The sequence below is a fragment of the Armigeres subalbatus genome, chromosome 1, assembly GCF_024139115.2.
Source record: "Armigeres subalbatus isolate Guangzhou_Male chromosome 1, GZ_Asu_2, whole genome shotgun sequence".
Lineage (NCBI taxonomy): Eukaryota > Metazoa > Arthropoda > Insecta > Diptera > Culicidae > Armigeres > Armigeres subalbatus.
The window spans coordinates 272803356-272818688 of record NC_085139.1 but is presented as its reverse complement, the minus strand read 5'-3'; the positions used below and the strand labels follow the sequence as shown (position 1 = coordinate 272818688).

The 15333-nt window shown below is 44.7% G+C and overlaps 2 protein-coding genes across 2 annotated transcripts in view; one reads left to right on the top strand and one right to left on the bottom strand.

Annotated features, from left to right (window-relative positions):
• The window catches only part of LOC134207614 (uncharacterized), a 531539-nt gene that overhangs the window by 7053 nt on the left and 509153 nt on the right, over window positions 1–15333 (top strand). Inside the window, exon 2 of the mRNA XM_062683333.1 lies at window positions 14021–15315. Within this exon, the coding sequence (XP_062539317.1) occupies window positions 15240–15315 (76 nt within the window). The 5' untranslated portion in view covers window positions 14021–15239. The remainder of the gene's footprint in view (window positions 1–14020; window positions 15316–15333) is intronic.
• Window positions 419–1783, bottom strand: LOC134207339 (uncharacterized). The gene has a single exon (XM_062683059.1). The coding sequence runs from the start codon at window positions 1781–1783 to the stop codon at window positions 419–421; it is 1365 nt and encodes a 454-aa protein (XP_062539043.1).

Here is a 15333-nt window from a genome sequence, read left to right as displayed (position 1 = left end):
GGTCTTCATCCGTTGATGATGAAGTTGCTCTCTGAGCCCGAATCCAAGAGAGCGCGAGCAGGAAACCTTCCACCTTGATCATCTTCCACGACGACGACCGCAGTTGCCAGTAAAACTTGCGAAGAATATTGGTGAGCCGCACCAGAAACCGAAATGTCGGTGGCCACCATATTGACCACCTGAGAGGAACCCGAACCAGAAGCTTCGTTGATTCCGGAGGACTCCTTTGGGATTGAAGGATGGTTGCCCCCTGGGAGGGAGAAACAGATTCAAAAAATGTGTGTGTCAAGCCGAGCCGAAATCTAGCTGTCATGACATGTCAGTGCGAGCCGAGAACAAAACTCTCGACAAGAAAATTTTTTAAGGCAATATAACAACAATAACACACAAAACAAAATTTAGTCTTTTTAGGTGGCGCCTACGTTGATTGTTTATTCTTGTAGAAAATTTGCTTGTTGCCTGACGACAGTATTTGTTTATTTGATGTGTAGTATCGAGAGCTCCCTCCCAGGTTGCCCCTAGCAACCGCTGTGACCTTTGCAGAACTATCCTTCTCCGACCTGAAACACACCAAAGTGTGGTGACGACCCTTACAATTCTTGCAATTGAATTTTGACTGGCACTCCTTGGACAAATGACCCACTCGGAAACAATTCCTGCAGAGGAAGTGGGTTTTCAGCAGGGCATCTCTGTCAGCCACCGACATCCGTTGGAACACGCCACATTGATGGAGGTAGTGGCTCTCCTTACATGCCACACATCGTGCTCCTGATGATGACTGCACCGTGCTGTAACTGGCCTTCGCTGTGGATTGTTTCTGCCTCTGCGGTTGTTGCTGCCACGGTTGACCACCCCTAGACTCAGCCGCCTTCGTTGGAAGCGACTCGAGAACACGTATCCTTCGCTGCAGAAACTCCGTCAGATCCTCCAAAGTATCCTGCTCCTTCGTGGATGAAAACTCCTCCCAACCTCGGCGGGTCACCGGATCCAAAAGATTGGTGAGAAGATTGACTAGCAGGAGATCCTTATACTCCGCTGGTTCAACAACCTGGTCTAGAGTGTGCACAATTCTTTCGAACCCCTCAACTAGAACGTGCAACTCCGAAACCGACTCCTTAGAAAGCGATGGAAGAGTAAAGAGCGACTGAACCTGCCTTTTCTTAAGCTGCTTACTATTGTTATAGCGCTTAGTAAGCGCATCCCACGCGATCTTATAATTAGCCTGCGTTATCTTTAATGGATCGATTAGAGCCTTTGGTTCCCCTTGAAGACACCCCTTCAAATAATGAAATTTTTCCACCTCCGGTAGATCAGTCCGCCAGTGGATCAAGGAAGTGAATAAGTCACGGAAACTAATCCACTCGTCGATATCGCCGTTGAATGACTGCAGCTTGATCTGCGGCAGTCGCACATGGTCGAGGACACCATGCACCATCGAGTCGTTAGCACGCGTTGACTGATCCTGCTCCGGTAGACCCTGTAGCTCCTTCGCTTTATCCGTGAGGGATGACTTCGAGCGGTAGTATCGATCGCTGTAGATAAGACGATCCTTGTTGAAGGTCTCATCATCCTCGTCGTAGTCGTCGTGGCATTTGATTTCCACCAACGTCTCGCCGTACTTCTCCCAAAGTTCGCCAATCCTCTCTAAGCGAATGTTGACATCAGTCGCGGTGGTGGCCTCATCGTAACGTTGAACGAACTTCCAAATATCGTCCAGGTCAGCTTGAATTTCACCCAGCTTCACGACCAAAGCCTTCAACGATGTCAGCTTACGGGGTGCCATGATGATTGGAGTTACTCGCACACGTAACGGAAAGAGAGACGAATGGTGTAGTAATCCACGTGATTCCAAGCTTCGGCAGGCATATACTCGGTGTATTTACCTGGCACAGTGAAATGCGTCACCAATTCTCATAAACAAAGCAGGAACACTGGGTCTCCAATTGTTGATCGGTAACGCCAGACGTCCAACAGTACAGCTCATGAGCACGTTAACCGAGGGGGGGGGGATAAGGAACTAATGTAGTATCCAACAAGCCTGGCCACGGCAGGCCATATACTAGTGTATATTACCTTCAAAAAACAAGTGGCTGTACCCAAACGATAATCCAACTCGTAGTTATATAATGTGGCACGATGGTGGTTATTGTTGCTCAACGTCAACGCAAAGTAGGCAGGAATTCAAAGAGGGAAAACAGGGTGGGTTGTGTCGTGCTTCTTCGCTTGGGAACCACTGGATAGCCTTTCTAGAAAGAAGGTTGCTCCGAAATGCAATGGGGAAAAACACGTCGAAAAATAGCGTTAAAATCCAGAAATCTTCGCTTCGGCTGAATACTGAACTTGTGTAATTTACCTGGAAGATAAACCATCGCGCTGGTTCAGTAGTTTGGCAATCCCATAGACAATGAATCCTTGTCGCACAGATCCATCCTTCAAATTCTTGGGCCAGTCTAACACGGATGGATTTCTGTTGTACTGAATATTGTTCGAGTGCTTTCCAAGAATCAGCAATAAATCACCGAGCCGCTCACGTACAGGTTCATATGCAAGGTTTGATATAAACTCCGGTTAGTAACAGGTTTTTCGTCCTCGCTTCGGCAGGACATATAAATTTGTTCCACTCACCAACACAAGAAATCCCTTCGATGAATGTCCAAACCGAGCCAGTGTAGTAAGGATAACGCGTAACCCTCCTGTTGTGTAGCTCCAACCCAATTGTCTGCGAGTGTGTGATGGCGGGGTGGTAATTGTGTGCACAGGGAATGGCGATCGCCTCATTTGTGCCTCCTTAATGATGGCGCGAATCCAAGCTCAGCATGGCTCCAAGCAATCCTTCTTCGATTTTATTGGTCTCAATATCCTCCCGTGGTCCAACCGCATCCGGTTCGAAGGACCAAAATGTTGTGGAGCCGAGTAATTAGCTCCTTCGATAAGTGGGTGGCTCCCCAACACTCGATCGGTCAACTTGGCAGAGGACAAAATTCCTTGTACTGGGCGAACAGTTGGTTTAGCGGCACCGATAATTCCCGAATATTGATTCCTTCTGATTGTCAATTAACAACACACTCGCGGACAAATTAAAAATCACTATATTTAACTAAATCACAACCATTACACAATTAACATTTATTTCGCTTACAACTAACAAATTTCGTTCTTAACTTAAACACGAATAAAAGTTGGGCCGTGCGAAGGCCTGTACCCGCGTGCCTGTTGTTGGGTTGGATAACCGAATTTGACTAACTGTAACAACCCGTCATCCGCAGACCAAAAGCCGATGATCAGAAGCAGTTCAGAGACAGAAATATCCCTCTCCTATACGCTGATTATATCTCCGCCAACATACCCACCACTGCAATCCCAGATAAGGCACCTCTCAACGTTCTCAGCTAACGACTGCAGCTCTCATCTTATCGCACAGACGGTATTGATACGTACGAGCGAATATTTACATCAGCCAGATCACTTTCGCTTTCTGTAGCTGGACAGTTTCGTTGCTGGACGATTGAAAACCCATTGTTGTGTGGTGCAGCAACAGAGTGAGGATCGCAATTGAATCTCGGTGCTAGGGTTGTATTCCACGTTGGGTTTAGCAATGTGATTACGCAACACGGCTATTGTAGATGGAACATTTGTGACAAATTTCAAGAAATCCTGTAATTTACTTGCAAGAATTTTAATTTAAATCCGGCTCCGTAACGCCACATGGCAAATGAGCCTTCCAAATAAACGCAAGATTAAAAAAAAACAAACCCTGATTAATCCACCTAGCGGTGATGATGCCTTTCTCGTGCATTATAAAAATAGTATTTTGGCCATTACTTTTGAGCCCATAGTCCGATCTGGCCAATTTTCAATAGGAAACGATGGGAGAGTATTCTGCGTCGAGTGAAACATGTTGCGAGTAAATCGGTTAAGGATAAGTGCCTGAAAAATGAGTGACATTTTTTTACTCATTTTTTTAATAAAAAAAAGTGGTATTTTGGCCATAACTTCCGAGCCCATAGTCCGATCAGACCAATTTTCAATAGGAAACAATGGTAGACTATCCTGCGTCGAATGCAACTTGTTGCGAGTAAATCGGTTAAGGATAAGTACCTGAAAAATGAGTGACATTTTTTTACTTATTTTTTTTATAAAAAAGTGGTATTTTGGCCATAACTTCCGAGCCCATAGTCCGATCAGACCAATTTTCAATAGGAAACAATGGTAGACTATCCTGCGTCGAATGCAACTTGTTGCGAGTAAATCGGTTAAGGATAAGTACTTGAAAAATGAGTGACATTTTTTTTGGGTGGGGTGCGCACAGACACACACACACACACACACACACACACACACACACACACACACACACACATACACACAGACATCACCTCAATTCGTCGAGCTGAGTCGATCGGTATATAACACTATGGGTCTCCGGGCCTTCTATAAAAAGTTTGTTTTTGGAGCGATCATATAGCCTTTACCGTATACTTAGTATACGAGAAAGGCAAAAAAGTGTAATTTATTTTGAGGTATGTACCACTTATCTGTATTTTCAAAAGATATTTGAATAAATTTCTCGAACAAATTCTGATCAAATTTTTGAAGAGCTTCGGATATTTTTGCCTTTCTCGTATACTAAGTATACGGTAAAGGCTATATGATCGCTCCAAAAACAAACTTTTTATAGAAGGCCCGGAGACCCATAGTGTTATATACCGATCGACTGAGCTCGACGAATTGAGGTGATGTCTGTGTGTATGTGTGTGTGTGTGTGTGTGTGTATGTGTGTTCGTCTGTGCGCACCCACCCAAAAAATGTCACTCATTTTCAGGTACTTATCCTTAACTGATTTACTTGCAACAAGTTGCATTCGACGCAGGACACTCTGCCATTTTTACTATTGAAAATTGGTCAGATCGGACTATGGGCTCAAAGCTATGGCCAAAATATCACTTTTATTACAGAAAAATGTCACTCATTTTTAATGCACTTATCCTTAACTGATTTACTCGCAGCAAGTTGCATTCGACGCAGGATACTCTGCCATTGTTTTCTATTGAAAATTGGTCAGATCAGTCTATGGGCTCCAAGTTATGGCCAAAATACCACTTTTTATAGAAAATTGAGTAAAAATGTCACTCATTTTTCAGGCACATATCCTTAGTCGATTTACTCGCAGCAAATTGCATTCGACGCAAGATACTCTACCATTGCTTCCTATTGAAAATTGGGCAGATCGGACTATGGGCTCAAGAGTAATGGCCAAAATATTATTTTTATAATGCACGAGAAAGGCACCATTACCGCTAGGTGGATTAATCAGGGTTTTTTCATTGCAATTGCGATGAATTTTCTGTTAAATTTCCCTTGGATGTTTGCATGAATCTCCTGTGAAAATTCAATTGAATTTCGAAAGTTAAAAAATTCAGTATAATATTCCTTGAATGTTGAGATGAATTTCTCTTGGAAATTTATATGAATTTTCCTTGAAAATGTGAACGAATCTCCCGTGAAATTTTGGATGATTTTGTGGAATTTCGGATGAATTTCTTGTGGATTTTTAGATTTCGGAGATTTCGGAGGAAATTCAGAATAACTCTCCTTGGAAATAAAAATTAATTTAATTTGGACAACCGGATGAATTCTAGATAATCGGGATTAATAATTCTCGATTAACTTTTCAAAAGGACCTAAGTAACATTTTTTCATGAATTAATTTGAATACTGCAATCAATAGCTTTCATGTTGTTCTGTTGATTGCGCTATTCAAATTAATTTATGAAAAAAAATGTTACTTAGGTCCTTTTGAAAAGTTGAGCGAGATATATGGAAATTCGGGTAAATTTTTCATGAATATTTGAATGAATTTCTCATGGGTATTCGATTGAATTTCTCATGAAAACTTACAAAGATTTTTTTCGGGAAATTCTGAAGGGTTTCCTGGTGAAATGTGGAATGTGATTTCTCGTGGAATGTTGCGTCGTAAGTTGGATGAATTTTCTGTGGAAATTTTAAAGAATTGCCATAAAAAATGGAATGAGTTTCTGTGGAGTGTATTCTAGCTGTAGCCAGAAGTAGGCAATGCAAAATACTCGCGAACATTTCTCGCTTAACTTTTCAAAAGGACCTAAGTAACATTTTTTTCATGAATTTATTTGAATAGCGCAATCAACAGAACAATATGAAAGCTTTTGATTGCAGTACTTAAATTAATTCATGAAAAAAATGTTACTTAGGTCCTTTTGAAAAGTTAAGCGAGATTTGTTTTACCTTTTACTTGCCTATTTACCACTTGCAGGAAAAACAGAGAAAATAAAAAAGCAGGGTTGTGTAGAAGACACGATCGCAGGACGTAAACTACGTGATGAATTTCGCGCCAACTCGACCAGCGGTTGGCAGCACCATCTCAGAATCGAATGAAACTTGGTGGGCATAACGAGGTATTTCTAAGCCACTCTGCATACTTGGTTTTTCAAAAATTGTCAATAGTAACATTTGATGAGGGCCTAATTTTTTTTCATTTATTTTTTAAAAATCGATGTAACTCTAAAATGACAAGACTCACAAAAAGTGTTGTATGGCGGACTCTCCTGAAATTCCCAGAAGTTTTTTGGAAAAATATGCAAAAAATAAAAACCCAATTTCCACACTGAAAAAAAAAACATTTGAACCAACATTTTAAAAGGGTTTATATTTTCTTTGACTGTGGTCAAAAGACATCCTACCACCATAGCAATCTCATTCAGCTTCTTCTGGGCGAGCAGCAAACTAGTAATCACTGCTTCTGCGTATATTTTTACAAATTTGCAATAAAACAATTACAATCTCTCGGTGCGGCGTTTGAAAGTAAACATAAACAAATATACTTTCAACAGAAATTCACTAGCTACGCGAATTAACCCAATATTCAAGTTTAAACATTTTCGCATTATTTTCTGCCGCACCCTGTACAGGGCAAACAAAAATATTTCTTTGTTTCCACATTAACATGTCATATGGATAAAACTTTGATGTTTTAACATCTATTCTGGTTTCTCGGGGACTTCCGGTTACAAGAGGCCAGTTTGATTAAACAAAATCCAAAAGTATCATCCTCAAATTGTTATTTGACTATTCTGCAGTGTAATACCTGCACTGCGAGGGATTAGTCAATTTTGCCACTATCACCCAGGGGCCGCCGGAACCGTTATGTAAAGCAGTAGTGAGGACAAAAAAAGCCGATGAAAATAATCTCACATGATTAGAAGCACTCACTTTCACTCAATCATTCATTCACTCACTCACTTATTCATTCTCCCTCACTCTCTCACTCAATCACTAATTCTGACTTACTCATTCACTCACTCACTCTCACCCTAACTTTGACTCGCTCACTCACTCGGGGCTGCGAAATGGTGAGTTGACATCTGGGAAGGAGCGACCTACACAGCTCTGGTCCTCACAAGTTCCAATCATACGATTCCACGGGTCTTCCGATGACGATGGTCTTCGACAGCCAGCTAAGGGTTTTGTACTTAGCTGGTAGTGCAGCCTGAGCACTGTTGTCCTTCTGGCATCAGCTAGAGTGAGTGGGTGCGACCAAGGGGACCATCGTCCCTAACCCCCAATTCCAAGGCGTTAAGCGACCCGTACCGAGAGGGGTGAAATAATGAACTAGGCCTTTAATGGAGCCTGTGGGGTACCTGGGCACCGTCCACAGTAATTGTCCTTTACCGTGTCATGCTGGGCTCTGGCGTAGTGGACCTCTTTTCCCGAGCAACTTTTTCGCAAGAGGTGGGTTGTTCAGGTCTCCGCCTAGGAGACCAAAGGCAATAGTCGGCAGCTCGGTGCGCAGCGCCAGCGTGGGTCACTTAACCACCTCCCAGGCTACGTCGGTAGAGGTTATGGACTGCCCATTAGCCTGGGACAAAAATTAAATTTCAGTTCCTGTATGATTTTCGGATACCTTTAGGGTCCTATACTATCCATGCAAAATATTAGCTCGATTGGTGAAACTATATTTTAGCGCCGGAGGTTTGAATTTTCCATATGATTTGGTATGGGAAAACTTAGTTTTACAACGAAAAATTCGTGGAAAGTTTTATTGTAAAATTTGCCTATAGGTAGTTGTGTTGGTTTATTTTTTGAGAACAATGGGACGCTTCCACGAATTTTTCTTTGTAAAACTGAGTTTTCCCATACTAAATCCTATGGAAAATGCAAACCTCCGGCGCTAAAATATAGTTTCACCGATCGAGCTAAAATTTTGCACGAATAGTATAGCACCCTGAAGGATTCCGAAAATCAAACAGGAACTGATTTTTTTTTTTTTCATATAACCGTGTCCCAGGCTACTGCCCATGGCTTGTGGGGGCGATGAACCGCAAACGCGATGGGATTTCGGCCTTCGAGGTGGCGATAGAACAGCTGGACGCCATCATCGACTTTGCGTCATCGAAGCATAATATCAGTAAGGACCTCAAGAGGAGCTTGCTGAAACTTCGAAAGTCGATGTTGGACGCCAAGCTGGAGAGGGCGGTCGGAACGGCCAAGTCTAAACCCGTGAAATCCGTGGAGTCGAGGTCTACCCAGACTGAGGCCCAAGGATTCGCGGACTCGGGCAAGGTCGAATCGACCGAGGGCGTGCCAGCGAAGACGGTGGTGCCAAAGTCTACCCAGACTGAGGCTCAAGTATTCGCGGGCACGTCGGGGGTGACTGCTCCAACGGAGCAGACACAAAAACGGAGGAGACAGTCTCCAGGGAATGAGCTCCCTGGGGGCCGCTCCAAAACGCGGAGGGTTACTACCCCGAACAAGGGTAGTGGGGCTGGGATGCTGAACCCCGGCCAGGTACCTCTAAAACCGAGGAAGGAAGGACCTGGAAAGGTCCATCAACCCAGGAAAGACGGTGGTATGGGGTTACGGCAGGCTGAGAGCTCTCAGGCGCCCCAGACCAGGGAAATAGAGGGGGATAACGTCTGCTGGACCCTGGTCAAGAACATGAGGAAACCGAAGACGTCAAGGGCCGTAGGGAAGGCCCAGGCGAATGAGGGTAGCAAGAAGTCTAGGGTAGGCGCCAATCGCTCCAGGGGCGATGCCCTAGTCATCACGGCGGACGAGGCCAAGTACTCGGACGTCTTGAAGGTGATGAGGAGTGACGTCAAGCTCGGTGAACTCGGCGCCGACGTACGTCGAAAAAGACGTACCCGGATGGGCGAAATGATCCTCGAGCTGAAGCGGGGCGTCTCGCAAAAGGGCGCCGCCTACAAGAACTTGGCGGAGGAAGTCCTAGGCGAGACGGTCAAGGTGAGGGCACTCACGACGGAGGTGAATCTAAGGGTTAAAGATCTGGACGAGATCACCGAAGTCGAAGAGCTGGTCACGGCACTGCGGCGACAGTGTGAAGTGGAGACGCTCACCGCAGCCGTTCGGCTACGGAGAGGTCTGGCAGGTACGCAGGTAGCATTGGTTCGGCTATCTGTTGGCTGGAACGCCGTTTTATCGGCTATCGCCCAAATCATCTCGAAGCTACACAGAAGGTGGCGCGTGGACTCAAGAATGGCTAGTTCAGGCGCAAATTACCACCGCGGGATCCGTCGGCATATAGACCAATATGCCTGCTTGATACGGCGGGGAAAGTGCTCGAGAAGATCATCCTCAACAGGTTGTTGATACGCACGGAGGGTGCGGATGGTCTATCGAGTAACCAGTTTGGCTTCCGAAAGGCTAAGTCGACCGTAGACGCTATCTTGTCGGTTACCAAATCCGCGGCGATAGCTATCCAGCGTAAGAGGAGGGGAGTTCGCTATTGTGCAGTAGTGACTCTCGATGTGAGGAATGCATCCAATAGTGCCAGTTGGGCAGCTATTGCAGATGCGATCCAGCGCCTTGGAATTCCCGAGTACCTGTGATTCTCGGAAGCTACTTCCAGAATCGAGTACTGGTATACGACACGGAGGCGGGGCAGAAGTGCGTTGACATAACCTCAGGGGTTCCGCAAGGTTCCATACTGGGTCCGGTGTTATGGAACGTCATGTACGACGGTGTCTTGAGGTTGAAGTTCCCGATGGGCGTGGTAATCGTCGGCTTCGCTGACGATATTACGCTGGAGGTCTACGGCGAATCGATCGAAGAGGTGGAGTTGACTGCAGCCCACTCGATCGCAATTGTGGAGGAGTGGATGAGTTCCAGGAAGTTAGAACTGGCTCACCACAAGACTGAGGTGGTTGATGTTAACAACCGAAAGTCGGAGCAACAAGCGGTGATAAGGGCAGGCAACTGCACGGTCACCTCTGAACGCTCCATCAAACTCTTGGGGGTAATGATCGACGATAAGCTCACCTTTGGTAGCCACGTCAATTACGCCTGCAAGCGTGCCTCCACAGCTATAGTGGCATTGTCCCGGATGATGTCCAATAGCTCTGCGGTTTATGCCAGCAAGCGCAAGCTTCTGGCTAGCGTTGCTCTGTCCATACTGAGGTATGGGGGGCCAGCTTGGGGCACGGCCCTGCGTATTAACTGCTACAGAACGAAGTAAGAAAGTACGAATAGGCTCATGTGCGAGAGTTGCGAGCGCGTACCGTACCGTGTCGCACGATGCACTTTGCGTCATCACCGGTATGATGCCTATTGACATCGTTATCGGTGAAAACATAGAGTGCTTCGAAATGCGCGGCACGAGAGGCATCCGTAGGACTGTCAGGTTGACCTCAATGGTCAAATGGCAGCGTGCGTGGGACAGTTCCACTAAGGGTAGATGGACACATACACATGCTTGCCACATGTGGTCTGGCCACCACCCCGGACAACCTAGTTCGGAGGATGTGTAAAGATGAAGTTGGCTGGAACGCCGTTTTGTCGGCTATCGCCCAAATCGTCTCGGAGCTACACAGAAGGTGGCGTGTGGATTCAAGGATGGCTAGTTCAGGCGCAAATAAGAGGTGGTCCAAGGGATCGGAGTCGGCTTCATGGGTCATACCGGTGGTCATGCCCTGTGGTTGAACTCGATCCTTTTATCGAACAAGTGTCAGCGCGAAGAACAACATGGTCGCTTTCGCGGCGTCGGTCAACCGGGCGGGTTTCAAGCCCGAGGACGGAAAAGGGTCCTCGTCAAGGCTGGGGCAGGCGTAGGCACCGCGTCGGAGTCCCTCTGTGTTGGCGAATAGACCCTATCGCAGAGCGGCCAATTTGGGGTGCACGCGGCATCATCATTCTTGATACCAGTCGTGCAGAGGGAAGCAGGCGTGAAGTCGACCCTTCCCTCCTTCCGAGGACATAGGGCGTGATAAGGCCACATGGAAAGCCGGCAATGCGCTGGCACAAGCCGTCAAAACCGAGTAACGATGTTCGATGCTGCAAGGACACGCAGCTAACCTCGAGGGTGCGTTGTGCACTGCCCCCCTTTGAAGCATTACTTTCTGGTTGTACCGAAGGGACTATGGGCTTGGCGGCAATGGAAACGGTTTAGCGGGTCGGGGATGTAGTCCTGCCTCCCTCGTTTGCTGTTGGAGGTGATCCCTAACCCCGCACTTCCTGGACAACCCAGGATGTCTGTTGAGCAGATTCCCCCTCCATTGCTTAGGAAGAAAAAAAAAACACACACGCACACACACTTATTCTCACTCCTCACTCACTTTCACTCAATCATTCACCCACTCACTAATTCTCACTCACTCACTAACTCTCACCCTCACTTTGACTCACTCACTCACTCTCTTACTCTGTCACCCCTTACTTAGTCTCACTCACTCGCTCTCTCATTTCCTCTTTCTCTCTCTCCCACTCAATCTCCCTAGCAGCACACATGTAAAAATTAATTAAATGAAATGAAACATGTTCCACACAAGCTACTGCAACTCATGTCACAATCACAATCAAGTTTCGGGATCTTTTTTAGTCTGACTTGTGCTGTTCGAGCTCTCTCACTCAATCTCTCCGTTTCTCTTGCTATTTCTCCCTCTTCTCGTTATCTTTTCCTCTTGTCGCTCGTGTGTGTTTGTATAAAGAAATCCGAACCAAAACCCAGAAATGGAAACTCAAGCATGGGCACGGCTACACAGATTCTCGAAACCCGAAGCAAAATCCAATCACGAAACTGTTAAGGAGACTTATCGGTGGAAAATTTTCCCTGACAAAAGCCGGTGCAAAATCCCGTAACAAATCCCGCGGACGCGCTTTCCGAACTGTAGACCAGCCTTAACAGCCGGGAAACGATTTTCATAAGATCCAGTCAATTTGTTTGTTTCGCTTACATTTGAATGGGTGACAAAACTGTATACCCGCCTGAAACGTGACGCAACAAATGTTGGACTGGTGGTGAATGCATCGAAGACAAACCACATGTTAGTGGGAGGAACCGAGTGCGATAGGGCCCACCTGGGAAGCAGTATTACGATAGACGGTCAGAATCACTGTCACTCTTTTATTCGATGACTTACGCAGATATATGACTTAAAATCATGTATTCCTATGGATCGAGTTGAACACTCACGTGAACGCCAAAAACTATAGAGGACAGCTCTAAGATTGGCTGTTCGAACTGTAGACGTATAATACGAAATTACCATTGCTTCAATTCTGGCCACAGTATCTTGCAAGCCATAAGAAACTTCAAAGAATTTAAAAGAGTTCAGAACAATGCCACAGACAAACAGACATAACACTCGTCAAATTTCCATCGTTCATTGATTAACTGGTCAATTCAAATAATCATTAGTTGGCCAATCGATCACTCGTGGCGCGCGCGTCGGATTTGCTCTAGTTTGACGTTTGCTCAATACCGCCATCTGGTTCGTGATTTGCCCAACTAACAGGAATCAACAGCCGTTAGTGTTTAAATGACGATGAATTTGATGAGTGAATGTTCAATGTGTTACGTCTGTTTGTCTGTGACAATGCGTCTCATATTTTTAAGATAATAAATATGTCATAACTCATTCTGGAATTCCAGATTCTCATTTCAAATTCTCATGGAATAGTATTTAACTAAAAATCTCCCTCCAATAGGGATGTGAAAAATCAAATTTTCAAAAAATCGAGGATGATCAAAACTCACCCGCGATCTTACTTTAAAATTATCAAATGATCATAACTCGCCAGCGATTAAGAATCGTTTGAAAATCGTATCTTGATTTGAAGCATTTACCGTTACTTTTTAAACTCTTTTTCCTTACAACCATGAAACCATAACGCCAAATTGAAGATATAACAGGACTGTTACTTGATATTAGTAAAGATTAATGTTTGAATGAAAATTCTGTGTTTATTATCGTTATTATCGACTGCAAAATTTGAAAAGTTGTCGCCGGCGACAACTCGCCTACTGTTTTCACGTGAATAGTTTTCACATGAAAATTGCAATCATTACCGTCTGATAATGATTCAGCACAACACTGCCCGCCAAAAATTGGAAATGTTTCTATTAAAAAATAGGAAATTGCCAAAAAAGAAATCAGGGTAATACCAATAAATAAATATAAAATTTTCACGAATAATGCAAAATTTCTAAAAACAATTAAGAATTTTCTACAAAGCAAAAATAAATCAGCCTTTAAAATCCAAAAATTGCTATTATAAAAGAAGAATTTTCCATAAGAAAAAATCAAAATGTTACACGGAAAAAAAATTTCATAAATAAATCAATATTAGCAATAAACAGTTAAAAAAAATTTCACAAAATAAATATTTCTTTCCACAAAAATTTAAAAACTTTCCACGAATTTCATAGGAGTTCTGACCCAAATTTCCGATGGGTGGTATTCTGATGTTCTACTGAATACCAATAAACTTAATTAACGATTAGAATCCCTTGATTTCGTTTGAAATCTAACTTAGAATCGGATTGGATTGGATTCATCAGCTCCTTTTTGAAACTACATTTAACTTGTTTAGTCACACATTGTTCAAATTGATTCAGAAAGGATGGAAATGCAATGACACTTGACTTGAAACGGTCTGAATAAGAATACCATATGGTCACCCTATTCTTAATCGAGAAGTTTTTTTTTCAGGATTGTTTGCTTACAAAACAGGTTTCTGTTTCATTTTACAGATATTGCAGAGAGGTTCATCTGCGGCGCAGGAATATCATCGCCAAAGAAGGACGCTCGCTCGTGTGTGTGGTTGTGCTGCGCGCGCGGTTTGTACGCACTCAAGTGTGTTGCCGAGTTCAAGAAACGATCATCGCAGACTGAATTGCGTCATACTCGCTTCGCTGGCAGAAGTGTGGACGACCGGTCTGCATCCGACATCACCGGCTGTGCGGGGTGACCTCTGACATGGCCTAATAGAGCGAAGTATTTTGCCGAAATTTTAGTACGATTGGCTGCTATCGATCGACAGCCACGCCGACCGCGCCACCACCGTTGGGGGGACCCGCTCTCTAGTGATAGTGCTTAGTGATCATCGGCGAACAGACGAAGCCATATTAAAAGTAATGCAATTAGTGCCGGTTGGATTGAAGAAACAAAACTCTTCGACGAGAGCGTGCTCGAACTGAGCCTATGGAATGTCGGTGATCGTGCAACGGCAGCAGCAGCGGCGTCAACGGTCCGATGAGAAAAGGCCTTTTAAAAATTTAGATCAGTGCGAAGATTTCGTCAATCCACGCGGCCGCCGATGATATATCGTAAACTCGTCTCCGTCGTCTTTGCCCACGGTCCCGGTCGGTAGTCGGACGCAGTTGATATGGGTTTTTATTTCCGACAATATCTGATGTGAATTGCCAATCAGGTGAAAAGAGAGCCGGCGAAATCTCGATGCGGCGTGCGCTAGCAGCAGGTCAGAAGAAATCGGAGGGTCTTGATGGAAAATTCAATTACCCGGCTTAGTGAAACCACAAAACTCGGATAGGGTGATGATCGCGATATGATCAATCGTGGTCGTGGTGTGTGTCAATAGTGGCAAACGAAATCGGTTTGGGCAGCTTTTAACCCAGATAAAGTTTGACAAACGACGCGCCGAATGTTGAGCCGCAAATCGGGCGGAGAAAAAAAAACCGAGAAAGAGGCAAATGATTCCGAGAAGAAAAGTGAAGCAAATATCTAAAATGGTGCAATTATCGGTCACTGACTGATACTTGCTTAGACCGGCAGGAAAAAAAAAGTGCGACGACTACTACAGAGGTAGTGAAACAAAAGTGCGTGTGTAAATGTTTGTGAGTGTTCTGTGCCAAAGTGGATAAACAAATTGAAGATCAAGCTTCGATCATCGATCGATCGATTTGCATTTGAGGCAATTTTAACACTGGCAGCAAGAACCCGGCCTTCACTATGGCTTCGTACAACGAGCTTGACTTCGAGTGGTCTATACTCTGTGGGAAGGACTGGAAGAACTGGAGCCATTCAGGTGAGTCGTTCGAGTGGG

What these genes read in the sequence shown, in the direction of transcription:
- LOC134207339 (XM_062683059.1), bottom strand. Translation starts at nt 1,783, where the DNA reads ATGGCACCCCGTAAGCTGACATCGTTGAAGGCTTTGGTCGTGAAGCTG.